Source organism: Canis aureus, chromosome 37 (assembly GCF_053574225.1).
Source record: "Canis aureus isolate CA01 chromosome 37, VMU_Caureus_v.1.0, whole genome shotgun sequence".
In the NCBI taxonomy this organism is placed as follows: Eukaryota; Metazoa; Chordata; class Mammalia; order Carnivora; family Canidae; genus Canis; species Canis aureus.
In genome coordinates, this window is record NC_135647.1 from 23243413 (window position 1) to 23265894 (window position 22482).

Genomic DNA, 22482 nt, shown 5'->3' on the forward strand with positions numbered 1-22482 from the left:
TCTGTTTCTCAGGTTTTTTTTTTTCTTCTTGGAAAGCTCTCCTGGTAAACAAGCAGCTTTGCCTGACTATATGTGGAATTCATGCAAAAAAGGAAAATAAACAACAACAAAAAAACCCACAACTCTGTATACCATGAATAGCAGTCCCCATTTTGCAACTTGATGGTAGATGCTTGGCACCTCAAAAGCATTTCCCTTGAAATAAGGTCTTTAGTGTTCCCTGGGGTCCCAGCTAGCCCTTAGGGCTTCTACACCTCACTGCGAAGTTTTAAGTTACACGTGCCAAGTAGGCCGCCCTTCATCCCTCCTGCCTCCGTGACATTCCTGACATACTCTGGAGATGGTGAGGCCCTCATCTCCTCCTGTCACAGCGCTTCTAAGTCCGAGGTGGGACAACCTGGCTCCGGTCCTGTCCTGCTCTTTCCTGCCTGGGGAATCTTGGTGGCTCTTCGGTGATGAGTTTCAGCCTCCTCTCTGGTCAAACAGGGGACAGTTACAGTTCTCTGGGGTGGCCGTGAGGCCAAAAGGAAGTGTCACAGCTACAGTTCTGGGCAGTGGGCAGGTACTCCGTAAAGCAAGCTCCTTCCTCCCCCGCCTCTGCTGGGGTCGCTGGGAACCTGAGAAAGCTGGGGTGCTGCCCAGACCAGCCTGCTGCGGTGCTGCCTGGGTACCCGGCTGGTCTCCTCAGTATGGGGGTCACGGCCTGCTCAATGAGAAGGGGACAGGTTGGCTAGGGAAGTACTTCTCTAGGTCTCAGAAGCTGTCCTCTCTGGTCTCTGGGGTGACACACACCTGCTAATGCAGATCAGAACCCTCTTAGTCCTCACAGCACTTGCAGGGTGGTGATTCGCCTCTTGGGTTCACAGGGAGGGAGCGGCAGCTTAGAGAGGTTGTGAAGTCTGCCCGTCGTTCTGAGAGCGACCAAGTAGCAAAGTAGCAAGGCCACACTTCACACTCGGGCCTGTCTGGCTCCAAATCCATGCAGTTAGCCCCGAGGTGAAACTGAGCACCCACAAACTTGAGTGCACAATTATGGGAAAAAAAGGGGGCTCCTGTCAGATTATGAGTGTTGAGGGGAGATAAGCAGTTTATTAACAGGGACCCCTGGGTGGCTCAGAGGTTAAGCGTCTGCCTCCAGCCCAGGGCGTGATCCTGGGGTCCTGGAATCGAGTCCTGCATCGGGCTCCTACATGGAGCCTGCTTCTCCCTCTGCCTGTGTCTCTGCCTCGCTCTGTGTCCCTCATTAATAAATAAATAAATTCTTTAAGAAAATTAGTTTGTTAACAGTCTTGCTGTAAGATTATTTATGCACTGCTAGTTCTTCTATATTTTGACATTTTTTCCTTTTTTTTTTTTAACTATATTTGTTTTTTAAAAAATTTAGGTTTTTCAAAAGTGGAGGGTTCAGGGATTTCCTCTGTGCACGTGCACTGCCTCCCCCGCTATCAATATTCCCCACCAGAGTGGGATGTTTTTATAACTGATAAACCTGCACTGACACGTCATCGTCACCTGGAGTCCGGAGTTTACATTGGGCTTCACTCTTGGTGTTGCACGTTCTGTGGGTTTGGGCAAGTGTATAATGACATGGAACCTTAATTATGGGATCACAGAGTATTTTCACGGCCCTCAAAATCCTGCTTTGGCCATTCTAACAGGTGAGTACTGGGATCTTGTTATTTGGCTCATCTTTTAATCAGGTTGTTTGTTTTACTAACAAGAGATGTGAAGAGTCTTGTACATCTGGATCACCTGCTTTAGCAAGTATTTCCTTTGCAAATATTTCCTTCCTCCCAGTCTGTGGCTTGTCTTTTCATGCTCTCGACAGTGTCTTTCCTTAGGATGGAAGGTTTAAATTTTGACAAACACAGGGCATATTTTTGAGCCTGCTAATTCAATTCTGCTTCTACCTTTGGGTCTTCCTACCCCTTCAGTCAGGAAAGCATAAAAAGTCCACATTTCAAAAATCTGTCTTCTTTAAAGGAGAACCGTCTTAGACATTTTTTTATGGCATTTTTGTTTTAAGAGCTGAGGGAGACACATTTGCCACGGCCTATTTCTGTGGCTGGGTACAGCATCTGAACAGGATATATTTGCTGTTTTGAACCTGAACCAAAAAAGTAACATTTCCAAATGTCCTTTTCATTGTGAAAGTTTTGATAGGTGTGACTCACTCTGGAAATGATTACCTAATGGATCAAATTGGTCCTGCAGCTGCAGCCATGTTGTCATCAACATGCTCCCAGATTAGATCTTAGCTACTCTATTCTTTTAGCAATTAAAATAGGAGAATGATTATAAATGTAAATAGCTATTTAAAAACAACTTTAATTCAAAATTTCTCTTTAGGATGTCAGTTCTTCCTGTTACTGGAAATCATGTTAATTTTTCAGATAAAGACGGGGAGCTACAGTCACATAACTAAATTCTGAAGGTGGGGAAATACACTGAACAGTTCTCCTCAGGCTAATTCTGGTGGAGCTGAAGGTCAGGACGGACAGGCCTGCTTTTTTTTTGGCCCAGTGACAGAGGATGTAATGCGTCTATATGTGAAAAAGAAAAAAAAATATGGTATACGTGGCAGCTTGTTTGTTTTCTGATTATCCAACTCCAGAATTAGAAAAAGACAAACACTATTTGAGGCTTCTGGAGAATTACTTGTCATCATACGCACAAAGGATTAGAAGGAAAGAAAGAACAGTTTGCTATTAAAGACTTAATGTGAACCCTGATACACATCATCTAGTTTAAGGTGGATTTATTCTACAAGAGCATGTATGGTATACAATCACTAGCATCCTCTGTCCGCACATCAGTGTAAAAGGACAATGGGTGAATGCATTCATCACCAGGAATTCTGGAACACCAAGGGAGGAATGCAAGCAGCGTCTCTAATCAGCAAAGGAAGAGCTAAACAGTTCATATAACCTACCATCTGGAAGATGTTTAAATTGTTGCATGCCATCCACCCACTTCTCACAGGTCTTGGCAAAGTAGTCATAGCCATATAAGGTTTCGAGAGGTTTTCTTGTTTTCTCACTCCATTTAGAAACATCTCGGATACCTGAAAAATAGACGAATTGACAAGAACAGGTTTAGTCTAGGGGCACCTGGGTGGCTCAGGTCATGATCCTGGAGTCCTGTGTTGGGCTTCGTGCTCAGCAGGGAGCCTACCCCTCCCTCCCCCTCTGCTCCTCCCCCAGCTCCTTCTCTCACTTGCTCACACTCTCTCAAATATATAAACTCTAAAAGAAAAAAAAAAAAAAAAAGAACAGGTTTAGTCTAATGATAAGTAAGGTTTATCTTTAGGTATTGCAAACATACTCTACTCTGGAGCCACGGTGTTTGCTGCTGTCTGCCTGGAAGCCCCCCAAACCCACCCCACCCCAGCCCACCCCACCTCCTGCCCCTGGTTTCACGTGGCTTACTCCTCACTTTATCCAGGTCACTGAGGCCGCACCCCTCCGAGAGTACTCTCCCTTCATCTACTCTGCTTAACATCTATCAGCATTTTCTGTGCCCCTGGCAGATGGTCTCCCCACTAAGATGAAAGGAACTTGGCTTTGTTTGATTGCCCATTTATCCCCAGAACCCAAACCAGTGCCTGGCACAAAATAAACTTTTACTAACTGAATGAAATTAGATCTGCATTCAATGCTTTCTGTTAAAGTCGTAAGATATAAGATGATATTTCTGCAATTAGAGTTACCTGAGTAGTAAGACTGACATGATTTATAAAAGAGAAGGTTTTTTCTGAATTATATTCATGTCCATTGAAAAAGAGAAAAATTATTCATTCTGGTTTCTGCTACTGAAGAAATATGGGTGTAAAAGGCTAACTACGAATTCAAAACCTTATTACAGATGATTCATTCTTTAGGAAAAGAAATAGTAGCTAAAAATTCCTTTTAAAATGCATGAACAAATTTAATTACTCATTCTTTTCTGTATTTCTTTATGTTTTAATTTTTTTAAAGATTTTATTCATTTATTCATGAGAGAGAGAGAGAGAGAGAGGCAGAGACACAGGCAGACAGAGAAGCAGGCTCCACACAAGGAGCCCAATGCAGGACTCGATCCCGGGACCCCAGGATCACGCCCTGGGCCAAAGGCAGGCGCCAAACTGCTGAGCCACCCAGGGATCCCCTCTTTTCTGTATTTATTTAAACACACTGATAACTCTAAGGCTTCTGAGCATATTACATATTGCTTACAGACAGCTTTTAACGCAGTGCTTCCCTACACAGTACACCGCAAAGACAACACATTACTAATGATGTGAACTACTGAACAATAACCCCACCACAGCACTCTCGGTGGTGCCAGGCCCTTTGGCAGGCACCTTGTATGTACTCAGTGAGTACAGATAACAGAGTGGAAGGAAAATTGTCATGTACAACTGCAACTGCCTTCTAAGGAAGGTAGATGCTGTTACAGATGACCCCAGATCAGTTCATATCTGCAGAGGTAAGCCCAGAGAGCTGACCTGCTCTGCACAGGAACAAAAGGACCTCACAGAGGGGACAGAGAACTCTGGAAATTAGGAGGGTGGGGACGAGATCTGGGAAGAAGAAACAGGAGAGTTGGAAGAGGGGAAAGGAGAGAGGAGCAAGATGTCATAAAGATGGCCAGTAAAGAAATCTCCCATAGATAGTTCTTTTTTTTTTTTTTTAAGATTTTATTTATTTATTCATGAGAGATGCAGAGGGAGAGGCAGAGGGAGAAGCAGGCTCCCTGCGGGGAGCCCAATGTGGGACTTGATCCCAGATCTCCAGGATCATGACCTGAGCTGAAAGCAGATGCTCAATGGCTGATCCACCCAGGCGTCCCTCCCATAGATATTTCTACTTTGGGCTCTACTGCAGACCACATCCTCTGCAAGGTGTCCTTGCAGTGAAATGACTAGATTTTATTTTATTTTATTTTATTTTATTATTTTATTATTTATTTATTTATTTATTTATTTATTTATTTATTTATTTATTTATTTATTGAGTAGGCTCCATGCCCAGTGTAGAGCTCAATGCAGGGCTTGAACTCACGACCTGAGACCTACGCCTAAGCTGAGATCAAGAGTCAGGCACTTAACCGACTGAACCACCCAGGTGTCCCTACAACTAGATCTTTCATAAAAAACATTTTTTTTTGTTGCATTGTTGGAGTTGCAGCAATTAACGGAAACTGCCACTGCCATTAATGAAAAACAGACCATTGATAAAAGAGAAGGGAATAAAATACATTTGCCCTACGGAATGTGATACAGCAAGGATATGCATGTGTGTGTGTGAGAATGAAGAGAACCTAAAAACAGAAAAAAGAATGGTAAGACTACTCAAAAGGCAGGGTTGCTTTTGGGAGAAACGCGACTACTAGCTGGGGTTGGGTGGGTAGGGCTGAATCTGGGATTCCTAGACTGACTGGAGATTAAGATGGCCCCAATTTGGTATTAATTCCGTGGTTCCCGACAGTAGCATAAGTAATGTAAATCCCATCTGAAGGAAAGCATCATCAATTTGTCTACATGGTCCTTTTTGCTTACGTGTTTTCAGGTTAAGAGTACTAATGACAGGTCAGAAAACAATCCGAATCTTTATACAGCTAATGAAAAAGCTAGAACATTGGAAGAGAAAGCTTAAGAAATGATGCAGACCAGGGCACAGAGAGACAGGAAGATGGGCAAGACACAGGGAAGATGGTAAGACCAGGCCCACAAAGTCCAATCAGTCCCGGAAGGAGGAGAGCAGAGGAGAAGCCATTTGGGAAGGACACGGGCAAGGATGGTTTGCAGACCTGATCAAAGATAAGAGTCCAAAAAAAAAAAAAAAAAAAAGGTAAGAGTCCACAGACAAAAATCGAATGTAACTCGAACTGGATTAACTAAAAAGGAATTCGCATCTAAACACACAACAGGGGATCCCTGGGTGGCGCAGCGGTTTAGCGCCTGCCTTTGGCCCAGGGCGCGATCCTGGAGACCCAGGATTGAATCCCACGTCGGGCTCCTGGTGCATGGAGCCTGCTTCTCCCTCTGCCTGTGTCTCTGCCTCTCTCTCTCTCTCTCTCTGTGTGACTATCATAAATAAATAAAAATTAAAAAAAAAAAGACACACAACAGTAAAACAGCAACAAATCAAAAAAGAAGAAAAAGACCCTGAAAGACAGCCAGCGGTGAGACCCATCACTCAGAGCGAAAGCTACGCCCGCAAAACTTCTCGCCAGCAGACAAGCGACGCAGGAGACGGCGAAATGGCAGAGAAAATAATTTGCCATTTACGTGTCTGTACTTAGCCAAATGATCTTTCAAGGAGTGTGGGATAAAGACATTTTGAGGTAAAAACTGAGCTCACTACTCACAGAGCTGCCCTTAAGGAACTTCTAAAAAACAACTTGAGAAGGAGAAGTGAGCTCAGGAGTATCTGAGATGAAAGAAGGAAAGGCGAGAGTACAGAAAGTGACAAATGGGTCCGTAAATGTAGAAACGCACAAAACTCACCAAGCTCGCAAGAAAGCAAAACACTGTAACTTTTTTTTTTTTTTACGCTTACGTTAGTTCTGTCTGTAAAGGAAGCAAAAGGACAAGCCATATGCTGTGCAGCACAACTACTAACACGATTCCTAACCAGCAAGGGGAAAATAATCAGATTATCAACAAAACCCTGCCAATCAGTAGCACTGTAATAATAATGGGAGGTGTTCTAGTCTCCTGGGTGTCACCAGGTAGGCCTGTTAAATGTATCATTTTGTACGTATCAAATATTACATAAAAGTTTTAAATCTACAAAAAGATATATAAGGACATGAATAGGTACAATACAGAGGAAACCTCAGTGGTGCATAAATTCGCAAAAGAGATTCTCAATCTTATCAGTAGGAGGAAAATGCAATTAAGTCTCCCAGTAAGATACCATTTCACATCCATTTGACTGGCTAGGATTAAGAAGTCTGGTGATTGCAAGTTTCTGTTGAGAATATAAATTGAGGAATCTAATACGCTGGAGGTGGAAATGCAAATTTATTTAGTTGGAAAACAATGGGTCACTTGTAACGTGGTGTATTTGCATAACACAGTATTCAGCAAATTTCACGTCTGGGCCTACACTCCAGACCAACACTGTTACTCATAGGCCCTGAAGACATCTAGGTACATGAATGTTCACGGCAAGAGTGAAATAGATCATCGATAAAAGAGAAGGACATAAAATACATTTGTCCTATGGAATATGATACAGCAAGAGCATGAACGAATCTTAGAAATTCAATGTTCACTAAAAAAAGTGACTCAGAGAAGAAGATCTATAGTATGAAGTCACTTTGCATAGCTCAAAGAAAATAATGAAACTAAATTACATATTGTTTAGGAATAGAAACATGTGACAGAAGTGTTTTCAAAAAGGCACAGGGATGATGGTAGGACTCAGCCCAGAGGTAGGGGTACACTGGGGAGGAAGCACGCGGATACAGCAAAGGTATAAGCAGTGATCAATCTTAGGTTCCATGGTAGGCTCATGGGTGCCCGTAATTCAGTGTCACATGTGTTACATTATATGTATCAAGTATTATACAATTAAATAAAATTCAATTACAAAATAATATTATATAACAAATTGCAAAATAAACTTTAAATATATACCTTATATAATATATAGCATAAATATACATTATTCATAATTAACATATATTTGTAAGATACACAATTTGTAAGATACACTAGATATAATACAAATGTTTAGTTTATATATGCAATATATATAATTATATTATTAAGTAATTAATATGTAATATAAATATAACATTTTGAATTTATATATATTTATTATTATTTTTAAAAGACTTTATTTATTTACCAATAAGACACACAGAAAGAGGCAGAGACAGGAAGAGGGAGAAGAAGATTCCCTGAGGGGAGCCCGATTCAGGACTCGATCCCAGGGCCTCAGGATCACGCCCTGAGCTGAAGGCAGACACTCCACCATTGAGCCACCCAGGTGCCCCTTAAACTTATATATTTTATAAAATCATATGTATTTTTATTTAAAAAAATTCCCTGTGACAGGAAAGCCAAGACTTTTTAAGATCCAAGTTGGCTACTGTTCAATATGAAGACATTTTTCTGCCTAAAATGTAAATTCCTCTTCTTGGGATAGTGGAAGATTTTTTTTTTTTTTTAAGATTTTATTTATCTATTTGAGAGAGAGCAGAGAGCACAAGTGGGGAGGAGTGGGAAAAGAGGGGGAGGGAGAAGCAGGCTCCCCACTGAGCACCGAGCCTACCTCGGGGCTCCATCCTAGGACCTGAGATCATGACCTGAGCTGAAGGCAGACACTTAACAGATTAAGCGACCCAGGCACCGAGCGAGAGATTTCTGAAAGTGAATTAACTCAGTAAAAGCAGGCATTTGGAATGAGAGGTATCTATTAGTATGTGAAATTCGGAGCAAAGCTTTTGACTCTCACAGGAAATATTATCTAAATCTCGAGGGGCAGAAAAATCCAGCTGTAGCTGGAGCAAGCCGGATGTTCACAGCAGGCACTGTGGGTAAGGCCCGCAGGCTCAGAGGTCATAATGGCTGGGTCTGAATGCCAGCACCTGCACCTGCTAGCTCAGCGACCCTGAGCAAGTTCCTTAATCTCTCTGCTAGTTTCTTCATCTGAAATATGAGAATTATAATAACACTGAGATAAACAGTAAATAAGTTAGATATGAAATGTGCTAACCACGGCACACGGCATATTATAAGCACTCAAAAATATTCTACGTATCTATATACTTACTTGTGTTAACTTTTTTTCAAGAGGAAGTCAGCTTTACCCCAAAGCATGACTTCCACCAAAAAATAAGTAGCAATTATGTTTCACAGTTAAGTTCCTAAAATAACTATTTGAATCAAACTATTTGCTGATTCGAAAGGGATATAATTTATATTCCCCCCTCCAGACTGATACATTTCTTTTTCTGAGCATATAATTTGTGCTAAGCACCAGAAAACTCATTCACTCTCCATTAATTAGTGAATTAATCCAGTAAGCATTATTTGAAGCTTGTTGAGTATTAGTCACAGCAGGTACAAACTTGAATAAGATACAGTCTCTGCTCCCACGGGCTTACCATCTAGCCCAGTTGTAAGATACCTCTTAGAAGAATGGGGTAAATGTTGTAGGAGAGGCCGGGGGAGGACAGAGGAGGGTCAGTAAGCTCAGAGGGGCAAAGGGAGGGAGTGGTAGTGGTGGGGGGCTTCCTGGAGGAGGCACTGCTAGATTTAAGTGTGCGAGAACAGAAGCCGGCAAGCAAATACGGGAGCCGTGCCACCTATTACTAGAACTTTCAGGTGGCGAAAGAAAAAGATGGGCGTGCGGGGGTAGAGGAGACCAAGCGGCAGCAGAGGGACACAGGAAAGCAGCAGGGTGTTGAGGGGGTAGGGGAGGTGGTCCTGGCTCGCTCAAACTTTGGAAGCAAAGCAGAGGAGTCTGAATTCTGTTTATCTGGAAAGCCATGCGAGACCTTGGAGGGTTTTCAAGTAAGACGTATCTTAGCAAATGACTATCCAAGCAGTTTGGAAAGGAGACTGAAAGGAGGTAAAGGCGGGACGGGGTGGAAAGTGCCGGTCCATCTAAGTGGAGACAGATGGGGCAGCCTGGACCCGGGGCCTGGCGGGAGGAACGGAAACGGTGAGATGGATCCCAGACAGCGCAGCAGACGGCGGGGAGAACGGGGAGGGCTGGATCGCTGCACCGCAGAGGCTAAGCTGCAGAGGCCTTACTGGCCCACCTCCCGGCTGCGCCGTCACCCCAGGTTTCTTCGCCTCCTCAGCCCCGAGCTGAGTAATAAATAGCTACGTTAACGGTGTTAGCTCATAGGAGGCACTCAATAAATCATGCAATATGCTTTTCTGGAAGAAAGTATATTCCACTGAGCGTCACTTATCAAGGTTGAGAAACGTAGCAGGAAGAACAGGTGCAGAGGAAAGATTATGAGTTCGACTCTACACACACTGAATGAAGGGAGCCCGTGGGGCAACTAGGTGAGAAAACGGACCTCGAAGTGTAATATCTGGAATTTGGGAGTCTGACGACGCCAAGCGATGAGGGAAGCTCCTTGGGTGTAAGAACAAGAAGGAGTGAGAGCTAAGGATGGCGGCTGGGGGAGCCCGGTGTCCCAGGGCCAGCAGCACAGAGTGGGGCGGTGTCAGGGAGAGTAAGCAGAGAGAAGGGGAAGCCGTGGACGCAGTGGCAGGAACTTCAAGGTAGGGACAGCTTCACAAAGGGGGATGCGGTCATGTGAGTGTTTTCTTTTTAAACATTTGATTTATTCATTTCAGAGAGAGAGCACGGGTAGTGGGGAGGGGCAGAGGGAGAGGGAGAAGAAGACTCCCCGCTGAGGAGGGAGCCGAAGCAGGGCTCCATCCCAGGACCCCGGGATCACGACCTGAGCCCAGGGCAGACCTTACTCAACCGAGCCACCCAGGCGCCCCACCTCGTGTGTATTTTCAAATGCTGCAGGATGGCCAAGGAGCCAAAGGGCAGTAAAGCCTCCGGGGGGCTTGGGAGCACCGAGGCGCTGCTTTCACAGGCCTGGAGGGTCCGAAGCCACCTTGACACAAGCTACGGGAGGGGGCACGAGGCAGTAGGAACGGTGCCTGGGAAAGAGAGGGGGAGCCCACACACAGCACACAGTAACCCCAGGGTGTGAGGTTAAGAGAGAGATCCTTGGGGTTTGTCTGCGTAAAGAAGGGAAGCCAGCGTCACTGGACATGGCAAGCGCACCCAGCAGGGGCTGCGGGGAATGCGTGACAGGGCGGCACTGCCCAGGACAAGCGGCCGCCGTGAAGTGCTGTGTAAAGTGTCCTGGCGCCAAACAGGCACAAGCATCCCCCAGGTCCCAGGGCTTAGGGCCCCCTCCCCTTCCTGGAATGGGGGCTGAAGCCGTGCTCGGTGAGGAGTGGCTGAGGGGAGCCGCTCGGGCGAGCAGAGGCAGGGCAGAGGGGCGCCAAGGAAGCACCTGTCCGGGAGTGGCAGCTGTTCAGCGTGGGAGCCGCACAGGAAGGCGGGGGCCAGGGCAGCAGCTGGCTCAACGGCCTCCCGGCCCAGGTGCCCCGAGGTCCTGACCCGAGGGCTTGACGGAGCAGAATCAAAGGACCAGGTTTTGGCCTCAGCAAGAGGACGAGGTGCCCTCGGGGCCCAGGGCGCGGGCAGGAAGAGGGGGGTCACCTTCAGAGGCTGAATGAGAGGAGGTGGGGACCCCCCCCCCTCCCCCGGCAGGACCAGGTAGCCGGTGCTCCCACGCAGGCTGGGGTGGGGAAGAGTCGTCAGGTAAGGAGTCCAGCGCAGACGCGCCCGTTTTGACTCACAGGCTACCTGGACGCAGGTGCCCGCCCGGCGGGAAGAGAGAAAGCCAGCTCCGGGACTCAGGAGGGGTCCCGCTGGACAGCTGCTGAGCTAACTAGGGGTGCCAGCATCGCCCCCCGTCAGAGCAGAAGCCGCGGGACCTCTGCTCAAGTGATCACCCACTGGCCCTCGGGCCTGGTGCGGGCGAAGCTGGCGCGAGCCCCTCTCCCTGGTGGAAGCTAAACTCCAGACAGAACAAGGACCACCTACCTGCCACGGCCAGAGCGGCAGGCTCAGCAGACTCAAACCTTGAACAGTGGCCCGGAAAGGGGGTGAGCTTCTGACCTCCCCTTTCTTCCTCGGAGTCCCAACTCTGAAGCATGCGGTGGGGGTGGCGTGAGTCGCACGCGTGCATGGGGGGGGGGGCGCTGAAGGGAGAAACTTCAGGAGAAGACCCCCAGGGTTGGCCGGAGGACCAGGACATGCTCCCCCGCATGACGGAGACTGTCTCTCTCTCTCTTCTTACCCTAGTCCATGTTGGGAAGGGGCACGGCAGGCAGGCACCTACAACCCCAAGAGCAGGCTAGCTCTCTGACCAAAGGTACCAGAGAAGGGGGCCCCTTGTATCTGACAACTGGAGGCAAAATCTCTTTTCTCTTGCTGCTTTGCCCTAAAGATGACTCCGGTTGCACAGAACTGTGCAACAGGGGAGGAAAGCATGGAAACCTGCCTTTCTTGTCACAGGAGCTTTGAAGGGGGTCCCTAATTCTGCGTACGGACTGATGAGACAATTCAAGTCCTGGGATCACCCCAGAGCTCTCCATATATGAGGAAGATGCAAAAAAAAAAAAAAAAAAAAAAAAAGGCAAAAGCACTGGGCATAAGCTTCAAGAACCGGAATACCATAGAATCCACCACCTACGTCCCAGCATAGCCCAAGCAGGGTTTGTGCGGGGCAGATACAAAGAAGCGTAGCACAGGCTTTTGAGAACTGCCCTATGATGGAACTACAACCCACAGAAGTCTAAGTAGAATTTGCAATGAACCTAACCAGGGTGGCTGCATGCCAAGAAAAGAAAAAAAAAAAAATCACCATTCCTCAGAGTTTTAACAAGAGATGGCGTCTCACAACATAGTACAATGAAAACAGTCCCAAATTAACCAACACACAAAACAAACAAATAAATGAAAAAGCTCCACAACCTCCAGACAGGCAAATCTGACCCATTCCCAAGGGAAAAAGACAGCCAGCAAATGCTGAACCACCCCCCGCCCCCATGACCGAGACACTGGAAATATCAGACAGAGAAGGCAGGCTCTGTCATATGCATTTTCATTCAGTTCAGTGTTTTCTTTCCTCTGAACCCTGGAGGAATACAAGGACAGGCAGGAGTACCGATCAGGATGGGTGACTGCATCAGACTCATCATTTAAGAGGCTCATAGTCCTTTTCCAAACAGTGTAAAGAACGAAGATTCTACAACAGAACACAGCCATTTAGGGGCTTACTGAAACCAGTGGATTTGCAGAACAGCTGAATAAAACTAGACTTGTCAGGATGCCCGGGTGGTTCGGCGGTTGAGCGACCGCCTTCGGTCCAGGGAGTGATCCCGGGGTCCTGGGATCGACTCCTGCATCGGGCTCCCTGCAGGGAGCCTGCTTCTCTCTCTGCCTGCGTCTCTGCCTCTCTCTCTCTCTCTCTCTCTCTCTCTGTGTCTCTTATGAATAAATAAATCAAATCTAAAAAAAAAGCCACCAGACTGAAGAGGTCCTGGTGGGCCTGGCCAGCCGATGGTAGTGGCGGGCAGCTGAGGACAGCGTTGGTTTCTGTCCCCGACACTCCTAGATCCCGATGCGTCCTTCTTTCCTCCCGAAAGCCAAGTTGTTTCAGGTTGGCCAGCATGCTGGAGGCTAAGCGAGTCCCAAGCGGCTGAATGCAATTGCACAGCTGGGTGCCTGGGAGCTGCCAGCAGTCACCACCATGTAGGCAGCCAAGCCACTGTGGGCGCAGGGGAGGAAATGGGGATGGAGGGGACGCCCCCGCTTCAGCTCTAGGCTCTAATGATGCTACTCTTCTCCATCAGTGTCTGGACTTACAAAAACAGACACGCTGGACCTGGTGCACAGGCTGCAGTTTGCAGGTGCCTGATCCGCCTCTAAGAATGTCAAAGATAAGCTTGAAGGATAACCTCATGAAAATTGAACAAAATTTCTTTATCAAAATATAAGGTTCCATGTTTGAATACAATGTTCCTTTTTACACTCCCATAGTTTTAAATGAGGTTATGAATAACACTTTCGGCCAAGCCCTCCCTCCCCGAGGTTCACTATCAGTAGTAGGAAATGGGAACACGGATTTTCTAGGACTATTTCCTGAGTCATGAAGGTGTTGCTTCTGCAAATAGAAAGCGTTGGGACACAAACTGCTTACACGGTACGACTTTTCTGAGAACTCATGACCTCAGGGCTGAGACCTGAGGAAGCATATGCGCCAAGACTTGTCAATACCTACCTAAGTGAGACCTGAGAAGGGAGGGCAAAGGTGCCACTTGTCCTGATCTCTCTGATTCATGAAACCTACCTTGAGGGAACCCTGGGTGGCGCAGCGGTTTAGCGCCTGCCTTTGGCCCAGGGTGCGATCCTGGAGACCCGGGATCAAATCCCACGTCGGGCTCCCAGTGCATGGAACCTGCTTCTCCCTCTGCCTATGTCTCTGCCTCTCTCTCTCTGTGTGACTATCATAAATAAATTAAAAAATAAAAAAAAAAGAAACCTACCTTGATAAATCTTCTCATCTTCATCAGTCACGTAGGCATTAGCTCCCCAGATCACCATCTTGTTGATGTACAATGGGTATTTTGCAGCTGCAATGAGTGCTGTAATTCCACCATCACTCCACCCCAGCAGAGACACCTTCTTAAAGTTCAGCGTCTGCAAGAGAAATAGAGTGAAATGCTTATTAGCACAGCTGGTCCTCTCTGCTAGAAGAATCCGATAATGGACAACTGTCACAATCAATACACCTGTGGGGCTTGGGGCAGCAGTTGGTAATTAAAGAAAAATCTAGAGTCCACCATTTGATGACGTAAATGGTTTTTCTTCATTAGTTTTGGTGTGAATATAAGTATCGTAAGGTCCTAAGTACCTCTGAAACTAATAATACAGTATATGTTTATACTATTGAATTTTTTTTAAAAAAACTTAATGTACATGGTGTTATTTTGAATCAATGAGGGAACTACATCTTCTGGTTGGACAGAATTTCTGGAAACACTGGAGATCAGCTGTCCTTGGAAATGACAAGTAACATGTGCATGCACGCCCACGCCTGAGCAAAGGCTTTGAGAATAGTAATGTAGATTAGAGAGGGAAACTTGATATTTACTGGGTGAAATGAAGTCACTGCATCTGATAAAACCACTGACTGCAACTGTGGGAAGAACAGGCTGAAGGAGGCTGGAGAACGAGGGAGTCACAGGGAGGTTATATTAGTCCTTAAATCAACCAGGCTCTGAAAATGTGTTTGACAGGGAAACTGAACAAAGATTTCATTGGAGAGATGCTGCCTAGAAGTAAAAATAGGATGACTTGGAAAATAAAGTTTAAACAATTATCAGTCCAAGATACTGATGGGACTATATATTCCTAAAAGTAGATGGGTAATAACTGGCACTATCTTGTAAAAGGAACATTTGCATCTTCTGTGACCCAGCATCATCCCCTAAATATGTATGGAACACCTGCACATGTGCACCGGGAGACAGGTCCAGGGGTGTCCACACCAACATTGTTTATAAAATGTCCATGGACAAAACAACATTCGCTGCACTGCTGTTTATAATAACAAGAAAAGCAACTTACAATTTTTGATTATTTGTCCACCATTGGAGAGAGGTGAAATAAGACAGTGCATCCCTACAGTGGAATATTATGTGACTATTATAAGACTTACATAGACTTATTCTTTATTAACATGGAAGGATCTCCTTGACAAGTTGTTCAAAGAACAGTAAGTTGGAAAAAACATTACGTATAAGTATGATGCCATCAGTACAAAACTGTGTATTTATATATGTAATAAGATTGGCCAGAAGGGAACCCTCTTACGCTGTTGGTTGGGAATGCAAGCTGGTGCGGCCCTTCTGGAACACAGTGTGGAGGTTCCTCAAAAAGTTAAAAATAGAGCTACCCTATGACCCAGCAATTGCACTAGTGAGTGTTTATCCAAAAGATACAAACATAGTGATTCGAAGGGGCACCTGCACCCCAATGTCTACAGGAGCAATGTCCACAATAGCCAAACTATGGAAGGAGCCCAGATGTCTGTTAACAGATGAATGGGTAAAGAGGATGTGATATATACATACAACAGAATATCTATCTAAAAGAATGAAATCTTGCCATTTATAATGAGGGATGAAACTAGAAAGTATTATGCTAAATAAATCAGTCAGAGAAAGACAAATATCATATGATATGACTCGTGGAATTTAAGAAACAAAACATGAATATAGGGGAAGGGAAGGAAAAATAAAATAAGGTGAAAGCATGAAGGCAAACCATAAGAGATGCTTAACTCTAGGAAACAAACTGAGGGTCATTGGAGGAGAGGAGGGTGGGGGACAGGGTGACTGGGCATTAAGGAGGGCACTTGAAGCAGTTTGGCGCCTGCCTTTGGCCCAGGGCGCGATCCTGGAGACCCGGGATCGAATCCCACATCGGGCTCCAGGTGCATGGAGCCTGCTTCTCCCTCTGCCTATGTCTCTGCCTCTCTCTCTCTCTCTCTCTGTGACTAACATAAATAAATAAAAATTAAAAAAAAAAAAAAAAAAGGAGGGCACTTGATGTAATGAGCACTGGGTGTTGTATGCAACGGGTAAATCACTAAATTCTACCCCTGAAACTAAGAATACACTATATGTTAACTAAATTGGAAAAAAAAAAAAAAAAAAAAAAAAGAAAAGGTTGGCTGGAAAGCCAGATTCTCAAAGTCATAACAGCAGTATCTCTAAGTAGTTGGATTATGGAATATTTCTACTTCCTAATTCATAGCTATTTGAACTTCCTGAATTTTCTGTAGGAATCACATGGTATTACCCTTATAGAAATAAATAAAAAAAAAAACCCAAAACAAAATAGATGAAGACAGGCTCAGCCATCTTCCCTCCTCTGGGCTCCTCCCTAAGAGACCCACCTTCATCAAATCAACAGCATCTTTTGCATCCCTTTCCAAAAAATCCATTGGGAAATCTCGATCTGGGGGTCTGGAATGTCCATATCCTCGAGGATCCCAGGCAACCACCGTGAAGAGCTTCTTATTCAGGTTCTTAATCTGGGGTCCAAAATCAGTCTTTCCACTTCCTAAAAACAGCCACTTGGTTACCCTCAGGTGAATGATTTCATTATTTCAAGCACATTACAGTAAAATCAGAAACAACTACAATCTTAAAACAAAGTAACTAGTTTCTACTCAAAGTTAGGCAGCAGAATGCATTCAGCAAAGTAGCCTCGTGATGGTAAAATTCATTTACTGGGAGGCTGACTTCCTTTCCTGGTGGAGTTCAGACCTGCCTTTTGTCTCCTCCTAGTGGCTACTTTGAGGACAGAGGCCCTGATTCATTAGGTCCTGTAATATTTCAGCACTTTTGATACTTTTCCAGTCAATCTTCCTTGAAAAAAAAAAAAAAAAAAAGGAATTTATGCAACTGCATACAAACTGACTTCTGATATGATAGGTTTCTGGGTCATTTTTCTTTCTTTTTAAAAAAACGACTGTTGCAAGTGAGAGTGATCTCGATATTGTATCGGTCAACAAATTTATGAAATTTGGCCCAAGTTATTCAAAGTAGAATTCTAAATTCCCAGGTGTTTTTTTTACTAAGCTAACATGAAGAGCCCTGAAGATTTAATTTTCTGGTGGTAAGTAAACACCAGGAAACTAAAACACTTAAATGAGGGGGAGGGGAGTATGTGGAGAGAAGTCAAATTCGCTTGTTTCATTCAAAAAAAAAAAAAGAAAAAAGCAGCATAGGTAAAGGAGTAGAAGCCTGTCAGCAGTTCCCAGCCTGCCCATGAGGTCAGGGACACTGCGTGCACACACCCACTGTGTGTGGTGTGGAAGGCCAGACTCTCAAGAAGCCCAGTCCAGGGGCAAGTCAGCATTTAATTTTTATTTTATTTATTTTTATTTTTTATTTTTTATTTTTTTTTAGCATTTCATTTTTAAAGTCGGCTTAGCTTCTACAGGCTTGTAGCTCAGGCCACACTCGGATGCTAAACATCCTGCTTGATAGGCTAGCTCTTATTAGAAAATGTCTTTTAAGAGGGCACAGGATCATTTAACATCATCAAGGACCACCATTCTTCCTGGGAACATCTACCTTTCTCAACGTTTGGAAAACCAAAGGCAAAAATATAAATGGATTTCAAGCTGGTGTCTACTGCTCTGACACACGAAGATTCTCTGATGATCCCTGGAGAAAGTTCCACATGGGAACCACTTTGAAAGAGGGGCAGGAGGTGAGAAGACGCGAAAAGAGAACAGTCTAAGTCAAGATCAATTTCAGAAATGATGAGACACTAGCTTTCTGGCACACAAGTATACATTTGAATACCAGTGCCAAGAAAATGAAATCCTTTAAAAAAATTATTTTAAAGAATAGTTACCAGTACATGATACCTGAGAAGGAGACACATCAACACTGGTTGCCTACGGGAACGGGTACTGGGTGCTAGGAACAGGGGATTAGGAGAATCTCACTGTGGTTTTGAGTTTTTAATAAAAAATGGGTTAATGTTTTACATAAACAAAAATTAAATTGCCAAAAGTGTTTTATACCTGGATAACAATCACAATACTGGAAAAATGGAAATCTAAGCCAGTAACTTGTTCATTGCTTTTACAGATACCTTTAGATCTACACCAGTCCCTAGAGTAAATGTCCTCCTTCATTACAATAGTTTAAGAGGAAGAAAAAGATACTAAATACTATTTAGGGACACCTGGGTGGCTCAGCGGTCGAGTGTCTGCCTTCAGCTCAGGGTGTGATGCCAGGGTTGGGGATCGAGTCCCAAGTTCCGCATGGAGCTCCCTCAGGGAGCCTGCTTCTCCTTCTGCCTACGTCTCTGCCTCTCTCTCTTTCTCTCTCATGAGTAAATAATAAATCTTTAAAAAAAAAATAAAAAATAAATACTATCTAGACAAAGATGCTTCCATACCTACAATGGAACCACAATTAGCTGTGGCTGTCAAGTGGGACCACCAAGTAATTGAAGATTTTAGCATTTTACTTTTATTTTTATTTTTTTAAGATTTTATTTATTTATTCATGAGAGAGAGAGAGAGAGGCAGAGACACAGGCAGAGGGAGAAGCAGGCTCCATGCAGGGAGCCCGAGGCGGGACTCGATCTCAGGACTCCAGGATCAGGCCCTGGGCTGAAGGTAGCGCTAAACCGCTGAGCCACCCGGGCTGCCCAGCATTTTACTTTTAGAAGAAAAGAAATCATAAGGTATTGGGATTATTAAAAAGTATAAATTAAAATATACTAAATTATACTAAAGTACAAATTAAAACAATACTAAAACCCTTAAAACCAAACTCAAGTGTCCTGGGATCACTGGATCCCCCTGCACTGTCTACATGTAAATTACTTATGTGCAAGATGAGATTGGGATCCAGTTGGCTTTACTATGCTCCATTCATGCCAATCTAATTTTGACTTCCAAAAGGGCTTTAAACTAAGTCTTGTTCTTAGCTCTTATTTTAACTGAACATATAATCCATCATGACAGGGTAATCAATCCATTTTTTAGCACTGGAAGTCTTGCATCCTGGAACCCCTCAATTCCAGGAACACTGGGATGGTCACTAGCTCATCTCCTTCATCTATCCCTTCTTCCCACACCCCTTTCCTTGATCCCTGTCATCATCCCAAATTGTAGGCAACTCCACAGCATAACTGCATAAGAAAAAAAAAAACAACTGGGAACTTAAAGGAATAAAGAATACAGCTAGTAGACAGTAATCTTTCTTTTCTGAATCACTTAAATTTGTAGCAAATATTAAAGCATTCAGCGAAGCACTAAAACTAATAATCAATACTTGGCATCTAATAACGTGAATGCATCACAGACTACACAGCATGCAAATTGTGTCAAAAACTTCCAGACCCAACATTCCAGGAAGCAGCAGGACTGCATGCTCTCCCTCTCCAGTCTGCTGATAATGCAAATGGACACCATTCACAGCCACTTTGGTAGAGGTTACCGAGGAGCTGAAAGAGAAAAATCCCATCCCCAAAGAAAAATTACTGAGCCGTACGTACAAACACAGTATGACCAAACTGCTCTTTATATACCTGGGTCAGCTCCAATAACCTCCTCAGGCTTCTTGGATTACCTTGACTTGCGCTTGTTTTCTAAACCTAAAAGGGAACCTGACTAGATTGTAGATCTGAAGTGTGTCTTCATGTGTCAGTATCCTAGAGCGCCAGCCCAGGGCTTACCCTACTAAAGTACTGAGAGTTGCTAAAATCAATGACCAAACAGTCCCAAGGGCATATGCCCGGTGAGCTGAAAGCTAGTGGTACCAAGGTACAGGGTGCAAGAACTTCATACAAGTACACATAAGGGTGAGCAACCATGGCACAGACCCTGGAGTCATTTGTCAGGCCCATAGCACATGTAGGGGGGCTACCTGGGGACCTTCAGCTGCATCGGCAGTGTTTGTAAGGGTGAGGCTGGTCTCAGAAGTCTGCAGAGAAGGCCTTGGTCCCTAGGTAGTCCTTCAGGCATATGGCTTCTCATGTTCTCTGGCCAGCCACAGAAGGGCTCACGGCAGGAATGCTGGTCTGTACTCATAGGGCCAGCCCATTTCTTAACATGTGGAGATATTGGTGTTGATTGTTAAACAGGCAGGTCCATAAGCTTCCACCTCGTGAGCCCACCCTGTGCCGCTGACCCTCCTTGGCCCAACACCTCCCATGACAGTATCTAACTGGAGATGTTGGCACAGGAGACAGCCTTCAGCCGGGGCCTGTTCTGACTGATGCATGTACCATTACCAAGGGTACTGCTGATGAACCTCTCTGCTGCTCTTCCAGAAGCTCCAGGAGGACTCTGCAGGGCTTTATAGCTGTAGAGCGTACACAAGGCTCCTGCATCAGGCTCTAACAGCCTCCCTGCCAATTTCCTAGGTGGCTTGGTGACACACGGAAGGGACATTTTGATATGCCAGGACAGGTACTGACTGGAAGGAGGCGCTCCTCTTCTCCCAGTAGAGTGTTAAGGAATTTAAATGAACTGCTGCCTCTTTCTCTTTACATACCATCAATCCCATCAATCTCTCTGAAATTACTCAAAATGGTTATTGAAATGAAGCATTTTTTAAAAAAATGAGGTCCTCTTTCCTCTTTTGGTTTCTTCCCATCACCATTTTCAAATGAGAACGAATGCTGAAGGCAGGGGCATCAAGTCTTAATACAATTTTTGCAAAAATGACAACTGGGTGGTAATAAAGCCTGACATAACCATAAGCTCATTATCTATAGAAATCATGAGGAGCAATAATAAAGCCCCTGAGCAAGGGTGGTGTCATACTGACACTACCAAGTTACTTATCTACATCCTATTCTTCAGTCATTCATACTGGTAAGGGGACTCTGGGATACAGATAAAAGCAAATAATACACTAGTAATAAAGATTCTTTTCTGCAAACATTTATTGACGCATTTAATTTTGCCCACAACCTGGTAGGAGAAAAGACAAAGAGACAAGAGATTCGCTCTGCAAACCGGGGGGGGGGGGGGGGGCAGGTTATGGCTGAGGCCAGGAGCACAAGGGGGCATGGCTAGAAGTGGTTACTAGCAGTTCTCATGTTCACCATGCAGGAATGAGGCCACGCCATAACTAGAGATGACCAGCATTTACTCGGCTCATGCTAGTAATAATGTACCTTTATTACACCTCGTGCCCTGAAGATTTCTGAGGGGCTCCCTTTCTTGCAGCATTCAAGGGACACGCCTGCAAGAATCATCTTGTGCAGCAAGGAGATTATGTACAAGAGGAACTCCACTCCCACAGCATCTTTCTCAATGTCTAACACTGGGTTTTTGTGGTTGGGTGTTGCTGACTCTGTCTGCCACCCTTCAGGGAGCAAAGGCATGGCCTTACATGGAGATGAATGAAAAAGTAGCATTTGGACTGAACTTCCAAAGAGGAATAAAATTTTGAAGAAAAATAATGTGGTGGGGACGGTGTTTCTAGAAGGAAAAATAGCATGCATGATCAAAGGCCAGGGAGCAAGGGACATATGTGGGGACAAGCCAATGTTTGGCCTGGCAGGAGTATGGAGCAGAGGGTGGCAAAGGTTTCCAGACAAATGCCAGGAAGGGAGGAGGGGTTTGCAGCTAGGCTAAGGGGAAAGAAAATGTCCCTGGTGCCTTGTCATCAACGTCCTCTGTGTCACCACACCAGAGGTACCTGCTGCTGTCACATCGGCCTCCCACCTGGGGTAAATGGAGGTGGGAGGCCGAAAATCTTTTACCAATCTCCAGGTTGGGGAAAAAGGACAGACAAGTACTTATGAACAAAAGTAAATCAAAACAAATCAAACACATGAAAAAATTTTTATTAAGAAAAAGTCATTGAATGATTTATTTTCACATTAGCAGAAGATCACAAAAATGAGTAATTTTTTCTCCAGCTTAGCAAGCGGCTCTTAGACACTAGTTCAGGCCTCATTTTGTTTGTCTGTTGAAAAGAAAATCAGGCTGCAGAGAGACCAGGATTTCAGTAGCCCTGAAACGTGCATATTACTTGAACCCCAATCAAGATGCCAGATTTCCCAACCTCTCACACAGGAAAAGAGAGAAATCTTCAGGTAATTTAAAGACCAAAAATGACTCTTTCCTTTGGGATGTCAATCTGTCTTTACTGCCACTTTCTCCCTGCTTATAATCACTTTACTTCTCTAACTCACATGTTCTTAAAGCAGGTGTGCTCGTCAGAATCACCTGTGGAGAGTTAAAACTACATCTGCCTAGGACAATCCTCGGAGACTCAACGACTGGGGCAGTCGTTTTAAATAAATCTTAAAAAAAAAAAAAAAAATCCAGATGCCTAGGCTGCAAAATCTCTGGAGTGGGACACAGACATCTGTATTT

At 44.7% G+C, this 22482-nt stretch overlaps 1 protein-coding gene across 3 annotated transcripts in view; it reads right to left on the bottom strand.

Annotated features, from left to right (window-relative positions):
- Positions 1 to 22482, bottom strand: part of BPHL (biphenyl hydrolase like) — a 37059-nt gene that overhangs the window by 12169 nt on the left and 2408 nt on the right. For 2 of the 3 annotated variants that reach the window (XM_077886235.1, XM_077886236.1), the window contains exons 2-5: positions 19489 to 19592; positions 16513 to 16679; positions 14096 to 14249; positions 2933 to 3064 (exon numbers count right to left, since the gene is read on the bottom strand). In XM_077886235.1, coding sequence (XP_077742361.1) covers positions 2933 to 3064; positions 14096 to 14249; positions 16513 to 16679; positions 19489 to 19592 — 557 coding nt within the window. Of the gene's footprint in view, positions 1 to 2932; positions 3065 to 14095; positions 14250 to 16512; positions 16680 to 19488; positions 19593 to 20014; positions 20050 to 22482 lie in introns of those variants that run through there. The other variant, XM_077886234.1, reaches the window with a different exon arrangement.